Raw genomic sequence first — 14,483 nt, forward strand, 5'->3', positions numbered from 1 at the left:
GGTGCCAAGAAAAATTATGACGAAGATTGAAAGTATACATTATACAGCAATATTATATGATAGATTCAAAAATCTTTGATTTGCTTCTATTGCCAGAATTCCAAATGTGACTTGTGCACTGACCAGGCCATTATTATTGTATTGCCACCAGAAGCTTCTGATCCTTACTTTACCTGAACTCTCATTCACTTACCGATGGTACAATTTGTAGTTATTTTCCTACGTTTGGGATTGTGCCGTAATAATTCCAATTCTCTTTTTGTTGGTTCCCATGTTGAATACTTTTCACCAACCCCTAACAAGATTTTAAAAAAGAGAGACAGATTTAAATTTTTGTGACACATGATCATTCGCAGACACTGGTTAATGTTGCAAGGACTCTACACAAAGTGCAAAGAATTTCAAGGTGGGTATAAATCTTCCACTAGAACATCATGGAAAATTATTTCAAATGGACCTAAAATTCTCTTTCGGGGGCTGATGTCTGGAGCACTGTAGTAAAACCCAGTGGTATTCCAGATATTAAACCATAGAAGTACATCCACAATTCCATGCAACACAAGACCTTTCCCCCCTCTAGGCCACTGAGTGGAGACTCAGCATTTCACTATACAGCTACAAACAACTCTTTCTGGCAATTCCTGTGCACATAAGAGCGAGATCAAGAGGACCCGAGCCCATTCCATCAGTTGGGATATTCTGCAGGGTGAGCAAAATGAAACAGGTGGAAATAAAAAGTGTCAAATCACACTCTGGCTCTCCCAATGCAAGACAATGCCAACTGGAGCAGTTGCCTGTATCTTGCAGATGACATGATGCTTCATCTGTCTCCTTTGCGGCTAATGGAATTTTTGCATGACTGCACTTCAAAAATACTTGTGTTTGGGACGTCGTGAAAGGTACTATATATATGCATTTTCTTTTTGTATTTTTCATTATATTATTACAAATTTAAGCAAGAAATTTCCATCAAAATCACTTGCCACAGGCTGGAACTTGCACAATTCCAGTGAGGTCTTTCTCTGCAGGTCCAATTCCCCTTATGACTTATCCCCCCAACCCCCAAAATATATTTATGATTTATTTCTTCCCCTCCAATTTTCTCAGCCTCAATCCTTCCCCAATACACAGACCAGAGATCTCTTGGAAATCTTCTGTAAATCTTGGAAACAGCTCATTAACACTGGCAGATACATTGGTGTTGCCAACAGTGTCAGCACTTCTGCTTCTCCCACCACTAGAACAGGACAACGTTTCCCCAGAGATTTTAAACATTTTTTGTTCTGTGTATCAAAGTGGCTGCGAATTGCAAGGCAACACAGACAAAAAGGGGCAGCTCAGAATTGAGTCCTTAAATGTCGAAGCTCTCGAGACTTGAGCACATATTCTAGGCTGGCACTCCAGTGCAATACAGAGAGTGCGCTGCACTGCTGGAGGTGCCGGCTTTCAGATGAAACGTTAAACCGAGGCCCTGTCTGCCCTCAGGTGGACACAAGATCCCATGGCACTATTCAAAGAGGAGCAGGGGAGCTCTCCCAGGTGTCCTGGCCCATATTTATCCCTCAACTAAACACCACTAAAGCAGATAATCTGGTTATTTATTTCATTGGTGTTTGTGGGAGCTTGCTATGAGCATATTGGCTGCTGTGTTCCCTACATTACAACAGTGACTACACTTCAAATGTACTTCATTGGTTTAAAGCACTTTGAGATGCCCTTTGGTCCTGAAAGGCACTATATAAATGCAAATCTTTGTCTACAGGTGAACATCCAAGAGCACAGCTATCAAGGGGAGCAGTCAGTACAGCTTTAAGTCATGCATTGCAAATCTACAGCAACTGAACTAATGGAGAGGGGCAATCCAGTACATGTAGTTTACTTAGATTTTCAAAAGGCATTCAATGAAGCTCCTCATGCAGTAAGGAAGTTAAGACTCATTGAACAGCTGACAGATTGAGAATTAGTTAAGCAAAAAAGAGACAGGGTTGCAACAAATAAAAATTGTTTGCTTGGAAAAAGTAGCCTAATGGTGTTCCACAGTGGTGTGCTTACAATATTTGTCACCGATATGGAACAGGATGTGCCTAGTAGTATTAAATTTGCTGATGACACAAAGCTATGGCAGATAATGAGTAGGAAAACAAAGGATTAACTTCAGAATCTTGCACCAACTACATATACATATATAGATGAATTGAGACATGACAGATGGGTTTTAATGCAGGTAATAGAATAGTAATGCATATACGAACAGGTAACAGTAAACATGAAAGGCTCTTATTTGCATATGGCATCTGTGAAGCACTGGTACAGCTGAAGAGGTATTGGATTGCATGTTAGAACATTGTACAAATCAGTGGTGAGGCCAATTCTGGATTAAGGCATGCAGCTAGCTATTGGTCATCCTGCCTTGAAAAGAATATACGCACATTAGAAAGAGATCACAAAAAAATTGACTGGGATAATTCAAGGTTTTAAGTTATGAAGAAAAGCTCAAGTAAATAAACTTTTTTGCTCAAGAAACCGGTGAGGGGAAACTTGACATGTCGAACGAACACTTAACTTCTTCCAGTTGAATAATGAGGGGAATGAAACAATAGTCTTTGGCCCCAGTACAAACTCTGAATCCATCCTCCTCCCCAGGCACTGTCTCAGGTTGAACCAGACTGTTCACAACCATCACAACTTGTTCAACCCAAGCTGAATGTTTCTGATCCCATGTCCTGTCCCCCATATCCTCTCCATCATAAAGATCATCTATCTCCACCACAAACACACCTGGCATCACCCGGCCCCAGGTCATCTGTCAATGAAACCATCATCCATGCCTTTGCACCTCCAGACTTAGTTGCACCTCCTGGTTTTCCACTTGGGCTTGTCTAAAATTCCACTGTTCGTATCCTATGCCACACCAAATTCCTCTGTCCTTGCTGACCTACATTACCTGGATACTGTAATAGGATAAATGAGCTTCAAGGCGCCAAATAGTCTTTTTCTTCAGTTTTCTTATGCTTAGTTATCCCAATCAGATGAGGAATAACTCAATAATTCTCCTGACTTTTCTGACCAGGTTATCGGATCTTCCTGACCATTTTCCCCACAGGTCCCCATCAGAAAGCATCCATTATACCCCACCCCAAAATGAATTGAAACAAAAAAAGCTGCTGCACCAGCACCACATACCTTGCAACTTCCATGCTTTTCTTTGTTCTTCTTTGGCAATTTGTTCCATGTCTTTGTCATATATATAATCTTGACACATAAAACAATATATACCTCCATACAAGAGGTCTATGGCTGAGGGAGAGAAAGAAAACCAAGAGTAAATTCTCAAACACGTTCATTAAGGGGTCAACAATAATCGTCACCTTTTCACAAAAAATATTTTCTTTAGACGTTTGGTGTGAGTTAAAGAAAATTAGCAAGTACAGAAAAGATGAACCTCCTCGTAAACCCCACCCCAACTGTACTTTTCTACTCTTGATAATTAACTATGGACATTTCCCAAGTCTCATTCTTTCAGACTGAAATTATTTGAAATTGACAGTACCATTCATGGACTAAATACAAATGACACCAAGCTAATACTACACATGACTAGAGGACATCCATTGGGTAAATAGAGCCTTCACGTCTCAGCTTCTTTACAACTGCATAAACTCAGGTGTTGCCGATTTGCCCAGTCTGTGCTCCCTAAATAAAAAAAAACGAGTCAAGGTCAGTAGACTACTCTACATCAGCGAGCAGGCAATGAAACTGCACTGAGGGACAAACTGTGCAGTCACTATTATCCGTTATCAGATCAATGACGGTCTAAACTATCTACAGTGCAGCTACCTGACCTATTCTTCACATCTTCACTAAGTGTGCTGCCTCAAGTTAACAGCTAGACAAATATAATGAAGTCTGGTGGAGCCATTTTCAACTCTGGCTTGAATCCTACACACACATTCTCCCTGGATAAAGAGGAAGCTGTGGCAGGTTTTGCCCATCTGGTTGATAATAGGCTGGAAGGTGATTAATAAATCAATTAAGTAAAGGGCAAACTGACAAGTTATTATTAGGGCAGTGAGCGAGAAACAACAGTGCGCTGTCGTAACTGTTTGCACCTGGATAAGACCAGCCAGATGTGTCAGAGTTGCATTGGTGAATACTGTAGGAACGGTAACTGGAGTTCTGGCAGAGCATTAGTAATGAGGAACCCAAACCCAGTGTTACAGATGAGAAACTCAATGGGATCAGCCACCAAATCAATGAGGCAACGGCGAGAAAGGCAGACTCAGCAAGTGACGGTTTCACTTAAAAACCACCACCTTAAGATGAACAGTGCTGGGTGAAAAACTAAACAGATGAGCTAGTACACCGACCCAACAGCAATCCATTGTAACTGGTGGAGTCAGATCACTGGCATCAATGGATGAAGTGAAGGAAGTGAAGCCCCTTCGTATAGTCTCCTCCACTTTACATGCAAAGCAACTGGTGAAGAGATCACTGGAAACCAATTGCAGACCTGCACATTGACAGTGTCAGCACAGTCCCTCATTTAACACAAGGAAGCTGCATTAACACTCTGCAGCAACCAGGGATAGCACTGATCGAGGACATGTCTCAAAAAGGCAGCTCAAAATCAGTTTCACAAAGTCCAGCTAGTCTACCACAAATGTTGGGCGGCTCCGTATGCTGTCAAAATAACAAAAAGGGAAAATAAAACAGATCCATAAAGCTTGGGCTGTCAGAACATGGAGCTGGGGCTCAAAGATCTGAATGCCCCAAAAGCTGAGCTGCTCTGATCATGAGAAAAATACTTTTGCCACATTAGGCCTCAGTAAAACAAGATTAGAAGAAGACGGCCAACAGACTGAGGTCCAAGGAGGCTACACATTTTCGAAAGGCTAGAATCATGGAACACAACACTAACAAAACAGGCCACTTGGCCAGTCATGTTTAAACCAGGGCTTTTCTCCATGAATTAGCTAGTCTAACCTCATTCTTCTGCTTGCCCCCCCTTTTAATATTCCTTTTTTTTCAAGCAACTAATTCCCTTTTAACAGGATTTATTTATGGGCTATGTTTTAATAACAGCTTGTGGCATTCCACATTCTGAACACCCGCTATGCAAAGAGTACAAATAAACAGAATGAAGCCAACATGGTTCTTTGCCGTTCATTAAGAAGTTATACAACATCTAAAAGACTTAGTCACAGACATTAATAATTGACTGACGAATCTTAGCCAAAAAGCATTTCACCATCCTCATTACACTCCCACTACGGCTAATGTTACTGAGACCAAGAAGCAATTCAGTGACCAGAGAGAGTTTTAAAGGTTCACTTGGGACAAGCTGAGCTTAGGTTAACTAATGCCAGGTTAGAGTCAGGCTGGAAAACATGGACACACAATTGAATGTCACTGGAGCATCCGAAAGATGCCCAGTTTGGTGAATGATTATTCTATTCACTATGGCCTGGCATGAGTTTCTCATCCTCAAGATACATTCCGAACCCCACATTCCAGACAAGTCATCTGAAGGACTCCATTCCAGTTCAGTACCGAGATGCCAACATTAACCAGCACGCCACACAGGGAAGAATGTTACAGCTGACTAATGCACTCCAAAATAGCCATCAGCGCCGCCAGAGACCATTCCCAGAAAATAATCAGGCAAGCAGCCTTGGAACTGAAATCACTAGAAAATGTCAATTCTTGAAGGGGCACCAGAAATAGGTTTATTCTTTTACTAGTGGGGTGCCGCAAGGATCAGTGTTGGGTTTCAGCTATTTACAATCTACATTAAGGACCTAGATGAAGGAACCGAGTGTAATGTATCCAAGTTTGCTGATGATACAAAGCTAGGTGGGACAGTAAGCTGTGAGGAGAGCACAGAGTCTGCAAAGGGATATAGATAGACTGAGTGAGTGGGCAGTAAGGTGGCAGATGGAGTATAATGTAGGGAAATGTGAGGTTATTCACTTTGGTACGAAGAATAGAAAAACAGAATATTTTTTAAATGGCGAAAAACTTTCAAATGTTGATGTTGAGAGAGATTTGGGTGCCCTCGTGCAAGAAACACAAAGCTAGCATGCAGGTACAGCAAGCAATAAGGAAGGCAAATGGCATGTTGGCCTTTATTGCAAGGGGGTTGGAGTATAAGAGTAAGGAAGTCTTGCTACAATTGTACAGGGCCTTGGTGAGACCACACCTGGAGTACTGTGCACAGTTTTGGTCTCTTTATCTAAGGAAGGATATACTTGCCTTGGAGGCGGTGCAATGAAGGTTCACTAGATTGATTCCTGGGATGAGAGGGCTGTCCTATGATGAGATTGTGTAGATTGGGCCTATACTCTATGGAGTTTCGAAGAATGAGAGGTGATCTCATTGAAACATACAAGATTCTGAAGGGGATTGACAGGGTAGATGCTGAGAGGTTGTTTCCCCTGGCTGGAGCGTCTAGAACTAGGGGGCATAGTCTCAGGATAAGGGGTCGGCCATTTAAGACTGAGATGAGGAGGAATTTCTTCACTGAGGGTTGTGAATCTTTGGAATTCTCTGCCCCAGAGGGCTGTGCATGCTGAGTCTGAGTATATTCAAGGCTGAGAGCGATAGATTTTTGGACTCTAGGGGAATCAACGGATATGGAGATCGGGCAGGAAAGTGCTGTCGAGGTCAATGATCAGCCATGATCTTATTGAATGGCGGAGCAGGCCCGAGGGGCCGTATGGCCTACTCCCGCTCCTATTTCTTATGTTCTTGCACACTAAACTGCAGATTTCAGCAAATGTAAGCATCAAGGCTGGTTTGACGACAAGGACACAATTATCAGTTCTCCTAGAAGGAAAACATTTAAAATCTGCCCATTGAAGAGCAGGAGTTCTCCCAGTCCTGGTCAACAGTCCTTCCTCAACTGCCAAATCAACTATTCATTCCTCTCCTTGCTGCTGGTGTTCAAAAGGGCTGTTGTGTTTGTCTGCATAACAGTCAATGCACTTTAATGCATTCTATGTGACATCTGAGAGATGTGATGAGCTTGTTTCTTTTTTAAGTGTAAGAATATTTTTAAAATTTACTTCATTTGCTTTCCTTCATTCCAAAGATGTACACAATATTTTCCAACTCCTGTTAACATACCATACTCAGCATCAGTCAGAAGCTCAAGCTGCTGCACGATCTTTTCTGCATCCTAAGAAACTTTGAACCTGTTGACAAATTGGCATCATACAGCACAATGGGATATACACAAGTCCGGGAGGTTATATACCAACTCTATAAAGCACCAGTAAATCCATGCCAGGAGTAATGTGTCCAGTTTTTATCTTTGCACTTTAAAGAGATACATCAGAAAGGATTGAAAGGTGCTCATTCAAAACAAGATGGCCAGAGCTTTTATCAATTGGAGATAGACTGGTCATAACCGTAGTCCAGACAGGTTCCATTGATGGCCATAAATAAAGGGATGGGCTAGGTGGGCTGATGGATTATGCTACAGATATGCCTGCACCTTAGCTCCCTGCCTCCATCGGGTGTGTGCAAGCTGACCGCTGTTAGATCACCCTCATGGGAGGGAGGCCTCCCAGCCGAGTAGTCACGATTTTTCAGTTTCATGTCTGAATATATAAAAAAAACAAAAAACTCCTTCCGACCAAGCACCACAACTATAGACACTATACATTTTCTTTGTTACACAGTACAGTACCACAATTATGCATCCTGGAGCGAGAGCCCACTGGTACAAGATACACCTGCCCATGTGGGCCGACACATTCAAATCACATTCCAATGTGAGAGACAGTCTCTGCTGTATGCCCTGCTATTTGCCCAGTTCAAACGCTGGACACTGGCCTCATGTTAAGCTCTGACAACCGGCATGCAAAGCTCAGCGCAGGGAGCCCAAGAACAATCGTGAACAGGCCTCAGCAGCCACATGAAATTTAAATTAAACATTTTCTTTAGTCAAGTGCCTGCCTCCTCCCACTGCAACAGCCTCTTCCTCCTTCTCATGTCCTGCAACAGCAAGTCCTTCCCAGTCTGGGATGATGGCCTGGAGGAGGCTGGGGCCTCACTTCCAGCATGTAGGAAAAAAACCCTGGGGCCGGAAAGTCGTCTGGGGTCAGGGTGCATTTCCGTGTCAACAGGATGTTCCACCCTAATGCCCCTCAATAAGAAAGCCTATGCCAATATGTCACTCTTTTCTAGAGTTCCACAACTAGGACACAATACGACTACAACTACAAGTATTTATATAGTGCTGTTAACGTAGTTAAATGTCCCAAGGTGCTTCACAGGAGCTGTAAACAAAATCTGACACCAAGCCACATAAAGAGAGATTAGGGCAGATGACAAAAGCTTGGTCAAAGAGGTAGGTTTTAAGGAGCGTCTTAAAGGAGGAGAGGGAGCGAATTCCAGAGATTAGGGCCTCGGTAGCTGACGGCACAGCCACCAATGATGGCGCGATTAAAAATCGGGGATGCTCAAGGAGTCCAGAATTGGAGGAGCGCAGATATCTGGAGGGTTGTACGACTAGAGGAGATTAGAGAGAGATGAGGCCATAGAGGAATTTGAAAACGAGGACAAGAACTTTTTTTTTTTTTTTAAATCAAGGTATTTCTTAACCAGGAGCCAATGCAGGTTAGCGAGCACAGGAGTGATGGGTGAACGGGACTTGGTGAGAGTTAGGAAATGGGCAGCAGAGTTTTGGATGACCTCAAGTTTACATAGAAACATAGAAGATAGGAGCAGGAGTAGGCCATTCGAGCCTGCTCCGCCATTCAACGAGATCATGGCTGATCATCCAAACCCTAGCACCTGGTCCCTACACCGACAGCCATCCCACCCAAGCCCTATCCCCGTAACCCCACGTATTTAATCCCCCCTAACACTAAGGGCCAATTTTTATCATGGCCAATCAACCTAACCCGCACATCTTTGGACTGTGGGAGGAAACCGGAGCAAACCCACGCAAACACGGGGAGAATGTGCAAACTCCACACAGACAGTCACCCAAGGCCGGATTTGAACCCGGGTCCCTGGCGCTGTGAGGCAACAGTGCTAACCACTATGCCACCGTGCTGCCCTTACATTCTCCCTTGCAAGTACATTACTTATTTCTATTGGTGCTCGTGTTAAAAGGTACTCTGGCTACTTTGCTGTGGGCCATCTTGAATTCTACCTTTGTTACAAATGCTTCAACTGTTTCCTAGGAAACAGGACTTCCACACATTACCACAGCAACAGTGTTTCCACACGTCAACATTCAAGTCTATATTAGGTTTAACTCCACTGAATCCCATGTTTTAAGAACAACACAACATTATTCAGTTGACTTAGCAGCTGGAGAACAAATAGGCCAGTTCACACTTAACCCCACACAGTGTTTTTTTTTAAATTTTTATAAAAGGTGTAGGAATCATTTAAAACCGAGATGAAAATCCCTAGTGGTAGAATTTCATGACACTGCACTACATCGGTTCCCACACAGTATTGTGCAATTCTACACAGCATACCATGTGGTATCCCACGACTCCACATAATGTACCAGATGCCACAATGCCTATACAGCATTCTGCTCCTGCACACTGTGTACCATGTAGGATTGCAATCTAGGTTGCCTGCTGTGATCCTGGGATTTCGGAATTCACTCTTGCATCTCCTGAGATAGGGGTTAGGATCACCATTTCCTACATAGGATAAGAAGCAGTCCCACTAAAAAAAAATGGGGGGGGGGGAAGGAAATAGACAATAAACAGGAGTCTGAAGATGGATCAAAATGTTTTTATTTAATACTCAATGAAACATTTTAAAATAAAAGTGCCATTCAGGTTTCTTTCAGCTTTACAAAACTGGTCATCAGTTTCAGTTGGCATCATTCACACTCAGCACTGTGAAATGATTAGTCTCTTGCTGAGTCACTGAGCAAAATCCTTCCTGTCCACAATACCCAGCAACATTAAGTGACTTGCATTTATTTGACACCTTGTCTTTCAAACGTCCCAAAGTGATTCACAATACAACGAATCACTTGGAAATGTGGTCACTGCTGCAAAGGCAAATACAGCGACTGCTTTTGCAGACAGCAAGCTGGCACAAAGTCCAAATGACATGAATGACCAGTTAATCTCCAATATGAAGAGAATACACAATAAAACATAAAAATTCTATTCACGTCCCACTCCAGAGATTTGAGCACATACTCTAGGCTGACACCTCCGTGCGGTACTGAGGGCGTGCTGCATTGTCGGAGGTACCACCTTTCATTAAACCGAGGCTCTGCCTCTCAGGTGGACGCAAAAGATCCTATGGCACTATCCGAAGAGGAGCGGGGGAGTTCCCCTGGTGTTTGGCCAATATTTATCCCTCAACCAACATCACTAACACAGATTACCTGGTCATCGTCACATTGCTGTTTGTGGAAGCTTGCTGTACACAATATTGGCTGCCACTGCAAAAGTACTTAATTAGCTGTAAAACACTTTGGGGTGTCCCAAGGCCCTATATAAAATGCTAGCTCGCTCTTTATTCCAGCTATGGAGGGGAAATTAGCCAGGTACTCAGAAGAATGGTGGCCAGCACACCAGGTGAACTCCCTACTCGAATTCCTCTGCCTGAAACACCAGAACAGGCAGAAGGAGGACACTTCCCACAACACAGCACTCCTTCAGTACTACACTAAATATCAGCCTAGATTACATGCCCAGGATGCTGGAGTGCACAATCTTCTAACTCAGAGGCAAGTGCCACCAACTGAACCCAGCTCACTGAGTAAAGAACAACCAGATGTTTTTATAGTCTATAAAAAGACAACTTACTAATGAACATAATGCAGCCAGTAACTCCTCCAGCCCCACTTTCCCATCCATTAACAGCTTATAAAAGAATGAAGGTCCAGCAGACACAGCACAGGGTTTCTGAATTGTAGCGGTTTGCTTTGCAGCAGCACAAAAGCTCATAGGAAGAGCGTGTCCGGTGTCATTGATACAAGAATTCAGGTTTGTACAGAATTATGGCAGCTGTTGAAAACAGACTTTGATTTGTATGCTTCAAAAGGATGAAGGTACAGAAATCATCTGAACACAAATACTATCTGTGCTTCCCTCCCGGCGATAGCACTTCAATTTTCTACTCCACAGTGCACCACACCACATGCAGACTGCACGGTGTTATACCATGCACTGTGTTTAGTGTGTGCAGTACACTACAGGGGTGATTCTATGATCCCAGCAGGAAGTGCATCTCGGGCAATCATTGGCTCGTAGTCTGCAATTTTACATCCATTCAATTTGACAAATGGAAAAACCCCAAGCTATGTTTCTAAAGAAGCGTCCCCTCTTGGGAGTGTTAGATCAGGGAATCATCCCTTAGGTTACGTATCCCGTGCAACACTGCAGAGATTTGTGGATTGCTGCACTGTATCGTATTATAGTGATGCACTGCAGCTGTGCTGGCAGTGCACTGCAGCTGTGCTGGCAGTGCACTGCAGGAGGCATTGCTGCACTCTACGAATACTGTACAATGGTACAACAGCATCAAGGAGGTGGAGCAAGATTTGTGAATGCAAAATGAGAAGTTTAAAGATTACACTTCCAAACCAAAACAAATGATTGTCGCTCCTTATGATCAACCGTGTATCTGATGCTGTGCTAATCCACACAGCACCGCACCATGCATTGCTAGCTACTTTGTGATGTTTATTCACTTCATTAATACCAAGTGCCTGATCTGCATTACCTAGCAGTGATCCCCACTAACACACAGATGAGGAGACAGCTCAAAGTATTCCAGAGAATATTCGTTTCTTTAAGCATCCAGTCATTTTCAGATGAACTTTTACTACCGGAGACATTTTGAAGGGGAAACGCAGTAGAGGAAATGTTCTCCTGATCTCGAGCATTGATTAAGTTATCGGCAGTGTGTGACTAAAGTCTCCAACAGGTACGACTGGACAACGATATCTCCAACATCCACTAACCTCACTGCCCCCCCTGTTGAGAATGGATTTTGTAGCAGTGACTCAGCTGCCCTGAAAAACACCAACACAAGGTTTTGATAGGGAGAAACTGTTTCCACTGGCTTGGTAACCAGAGGATACAGGTTTAAGGTAATTGGCAAAACAACTGGGGGGGGGGGGGGGGGGAGCGGGGAGAAGAGAAAAGAGATGGAGAATTTATTTATTTAATTTTTTTTACATTTAAACAATCGAGTTTATGATCTGGAATGCACTGCCTGAAAGGATAGTGGAAGCAGATTCAACAGTAACTTTCTAAAGGGAATTTGATATATAGTCGAAGGGGAAAAATTTGCAGGGCTTATGGGGAACGAGCGGAGGAGTGGGACTAACTGGATAGTTCTTTCACAGAGCCGGCACAGGCATGATGGGCCGAATGCCTCCTCGAGAGCTGTATGGTATGATACTATGAGAAACAATAACATGTCATAAGCTGTTGCACTATTCTGTACTTCATCCTCTGCCACACAAGTTATTTTAGAACTGGATAACATTGGGGTTTTAGAATTGGTAGTTTCCCTGGTGACGTAATGATGCTGGGCTATTTCCAAAAATTTACTGCAAGATGCCACAATTTATAAATTGCCAATTGTAGGAATTGAAATTCTCAAATGCACATTAGTCTTGCGGCATGGCTGGAACCACAGGTCGCTGTCCCACCACAAGTTGAGGTTTCAGTCGCCCCATGTTTGACAGCCCTAAATACAAATTATGAAAACTTAAATTCTTGGGTTTCAGAAATGAAAGGGTACTAGAAATGGACTACTTTCACAGTGAAGTAAGCGGGGGGCATGTAGGCGGCTTAACCTAATAATCTTTCAAATTGGCATGAATTGAGGAATATTTGTAATACAAATCAGCTTTGCGCTTCAGGAATCAGTTCTGCCAAGCAATGTTCCCCTTAATTTTTTGGGGGTACGTAGTCCCTTTAATGGGCTGCGCAGCCAATTCAAAATTTTGCGCATGCGTGGAATCTCCCATTTGAAAAGCCAGTCCCAGGATGCACGGGACTTCCAGTCAGCTGTGTGTTGCTGCCAAGTCCTTCCAGCTCAGTGGCCTTTATAGAAACAGAAATAAAGAGGTACTGAATATACAAGTACCTCACTACAGTATTTGCAGTTTTATTGCGCACACAATGGCTTCTTTTAAAAGTTAAGGATCACTTGCACTTATTGCTGATATGAAACTCTTCTGATTTATGATTACTCAACAGAATTATTACTTCAAATGGTCTTTGATGATTTCTGCTGCTTGACTAGTTGTCTCAGGCCCGCACATCAACAATAATCTCCAATATTTAACCTCAACTGGGTTGCAGTTAGGGAAACTAAAAAGTGCTCAATGCTTTTATATAAACAGCATTCCCACCAATTTTAAATAGGAAATGCAATTTCTCTTCAAGCCTTTTGGCTCCCAGGCATGCATGTTCTCAGTTGGGTCATAACAGTCTCCAGAGGATTCCAAATTTAACTCTTACACTCTTGCTCCACAGTCTTTGTTGTCTTCTCCCAAAGCATGTTCATACTTCCACTGAATAACCCAAAAGCAGATTTAACAAAGTACACTTTTCAGTCCCGTCTATCATCCTTAAAGCCACTCTAAATAGGGAAGTCTAAATAGGGAAGCACTAGGAGGGATAGGCGACAAAAGAATTTAACAGGCCAGGTATTCAGGTCATTAAAATCAACTCATGGGGGATTTGAACAATCAGAAAGGCTAATGGAAGACTGGGCGTTGTCACTAGAGTTTTAGAATATATAAAGGGGAGAGCGTGCGGGACAGAGATTGTGCTCGAGTGTTTTGGAACTGGCAAGGTGAACTATATAGCTTTCTCCAGCCCTGTACTTTAAGCTCCAAATGCCCAACATAGTTAATACATATTTTACCATTCTTTGCTCCCACATCTTCAAAAGAGGATCAATGTGGATCTGTAGGAGTAGCTCAAGAGGATGAAGAGCCATGAACGGAGACGAATACTCAAACAGAAACTGTATTTGAAAAGTTAACGGGATTAAAATTAGAATAAAGTCACCATGCCCAAATAGTGAAGGAGGGTTGGAATGAGACAGTCAAGGCACTCATTTTTATTATTTCCAAAACTCTTCGGATATGGAGAGCCATGCCAAAGGATTGTAGAATTGCATATTTCACACCCTGTTCAAGAGTCGAGGAAAAGTATAAATCAGGAAATTAGAGGCCAGTTCGTCTTACTTTGGTTGCGGATAACCTTAGAGTCCAGAATACAGGATGAAGTAAATGAACAGTTAGAAAGGCATGGGCTAATCAGCATGGATTCGTAAGAAGCACGTCACACTGGACTGATGTAATAGAATTTTTTTTGGAGGAAGTCACAAAGGGAATGTACTGGATGTATACATGCACTGCAGCTAGAAAAAGGACATAAGAAAACAAATGGGATTCTGGGGCACTGAATACAATATAGCATGAAATTGATGAATTTGTACCAGACGTTGGTTAGGCCATTCTG

At 42.8% G+C, this 14,483-nt stretch overlaps 1 protein-coding gene across 4 annotated transcripts in view; it reads right to left on the reverse strand.

The window, feature by feature from the left end:
* usp22 (ubiquitin specific peptidase 22) overlaps nucleotides 1-14,483 on the reverse strand; it is a 98,411-nt gene that overhangs the window by 39,275 nt on the left and 44,653 nt on the right. For 3 of the 4 annotated variants that reach the window (XM_086000171.1, XM_086000172.1, XM_086000173.1), the window contains 2 exons: nucleotides 3,184-3,297; nucleotides 194-295 (listed from right to left, as the gene is read on the reverse strand). In XM_086000171.1, the coding sequence (XP_085856297.1) occupies nucleotides 194-295; nucleotides 3,184-3,297 (216 nt within the window). Of the gene's footprint in view, nucleotides 1-193; nucleotides 296-3,183; nucleotides 3,298-7,125; nucleotides 7,168-14,483 lie in introns of those variants that run through there. The other variant, XM_086000175.1, reaches the window with a different exon arrangement.

The sequence above is a fragment of the Somniosus microcephalus genome, chromosome 11 (assembly GCF_052327205.1).
Source record: "Somniosus microcephalus isolate GS21.2 chromosome 11, FLI_Smic_1.0, whole genome shotgun sequence".
Lineage (NCBI taxonomy): Eukaryota > Metazoa > Chordata > Chondrichthyes > Squaliformes > Somniosidae > Somniosus > Somniosus microcephalus.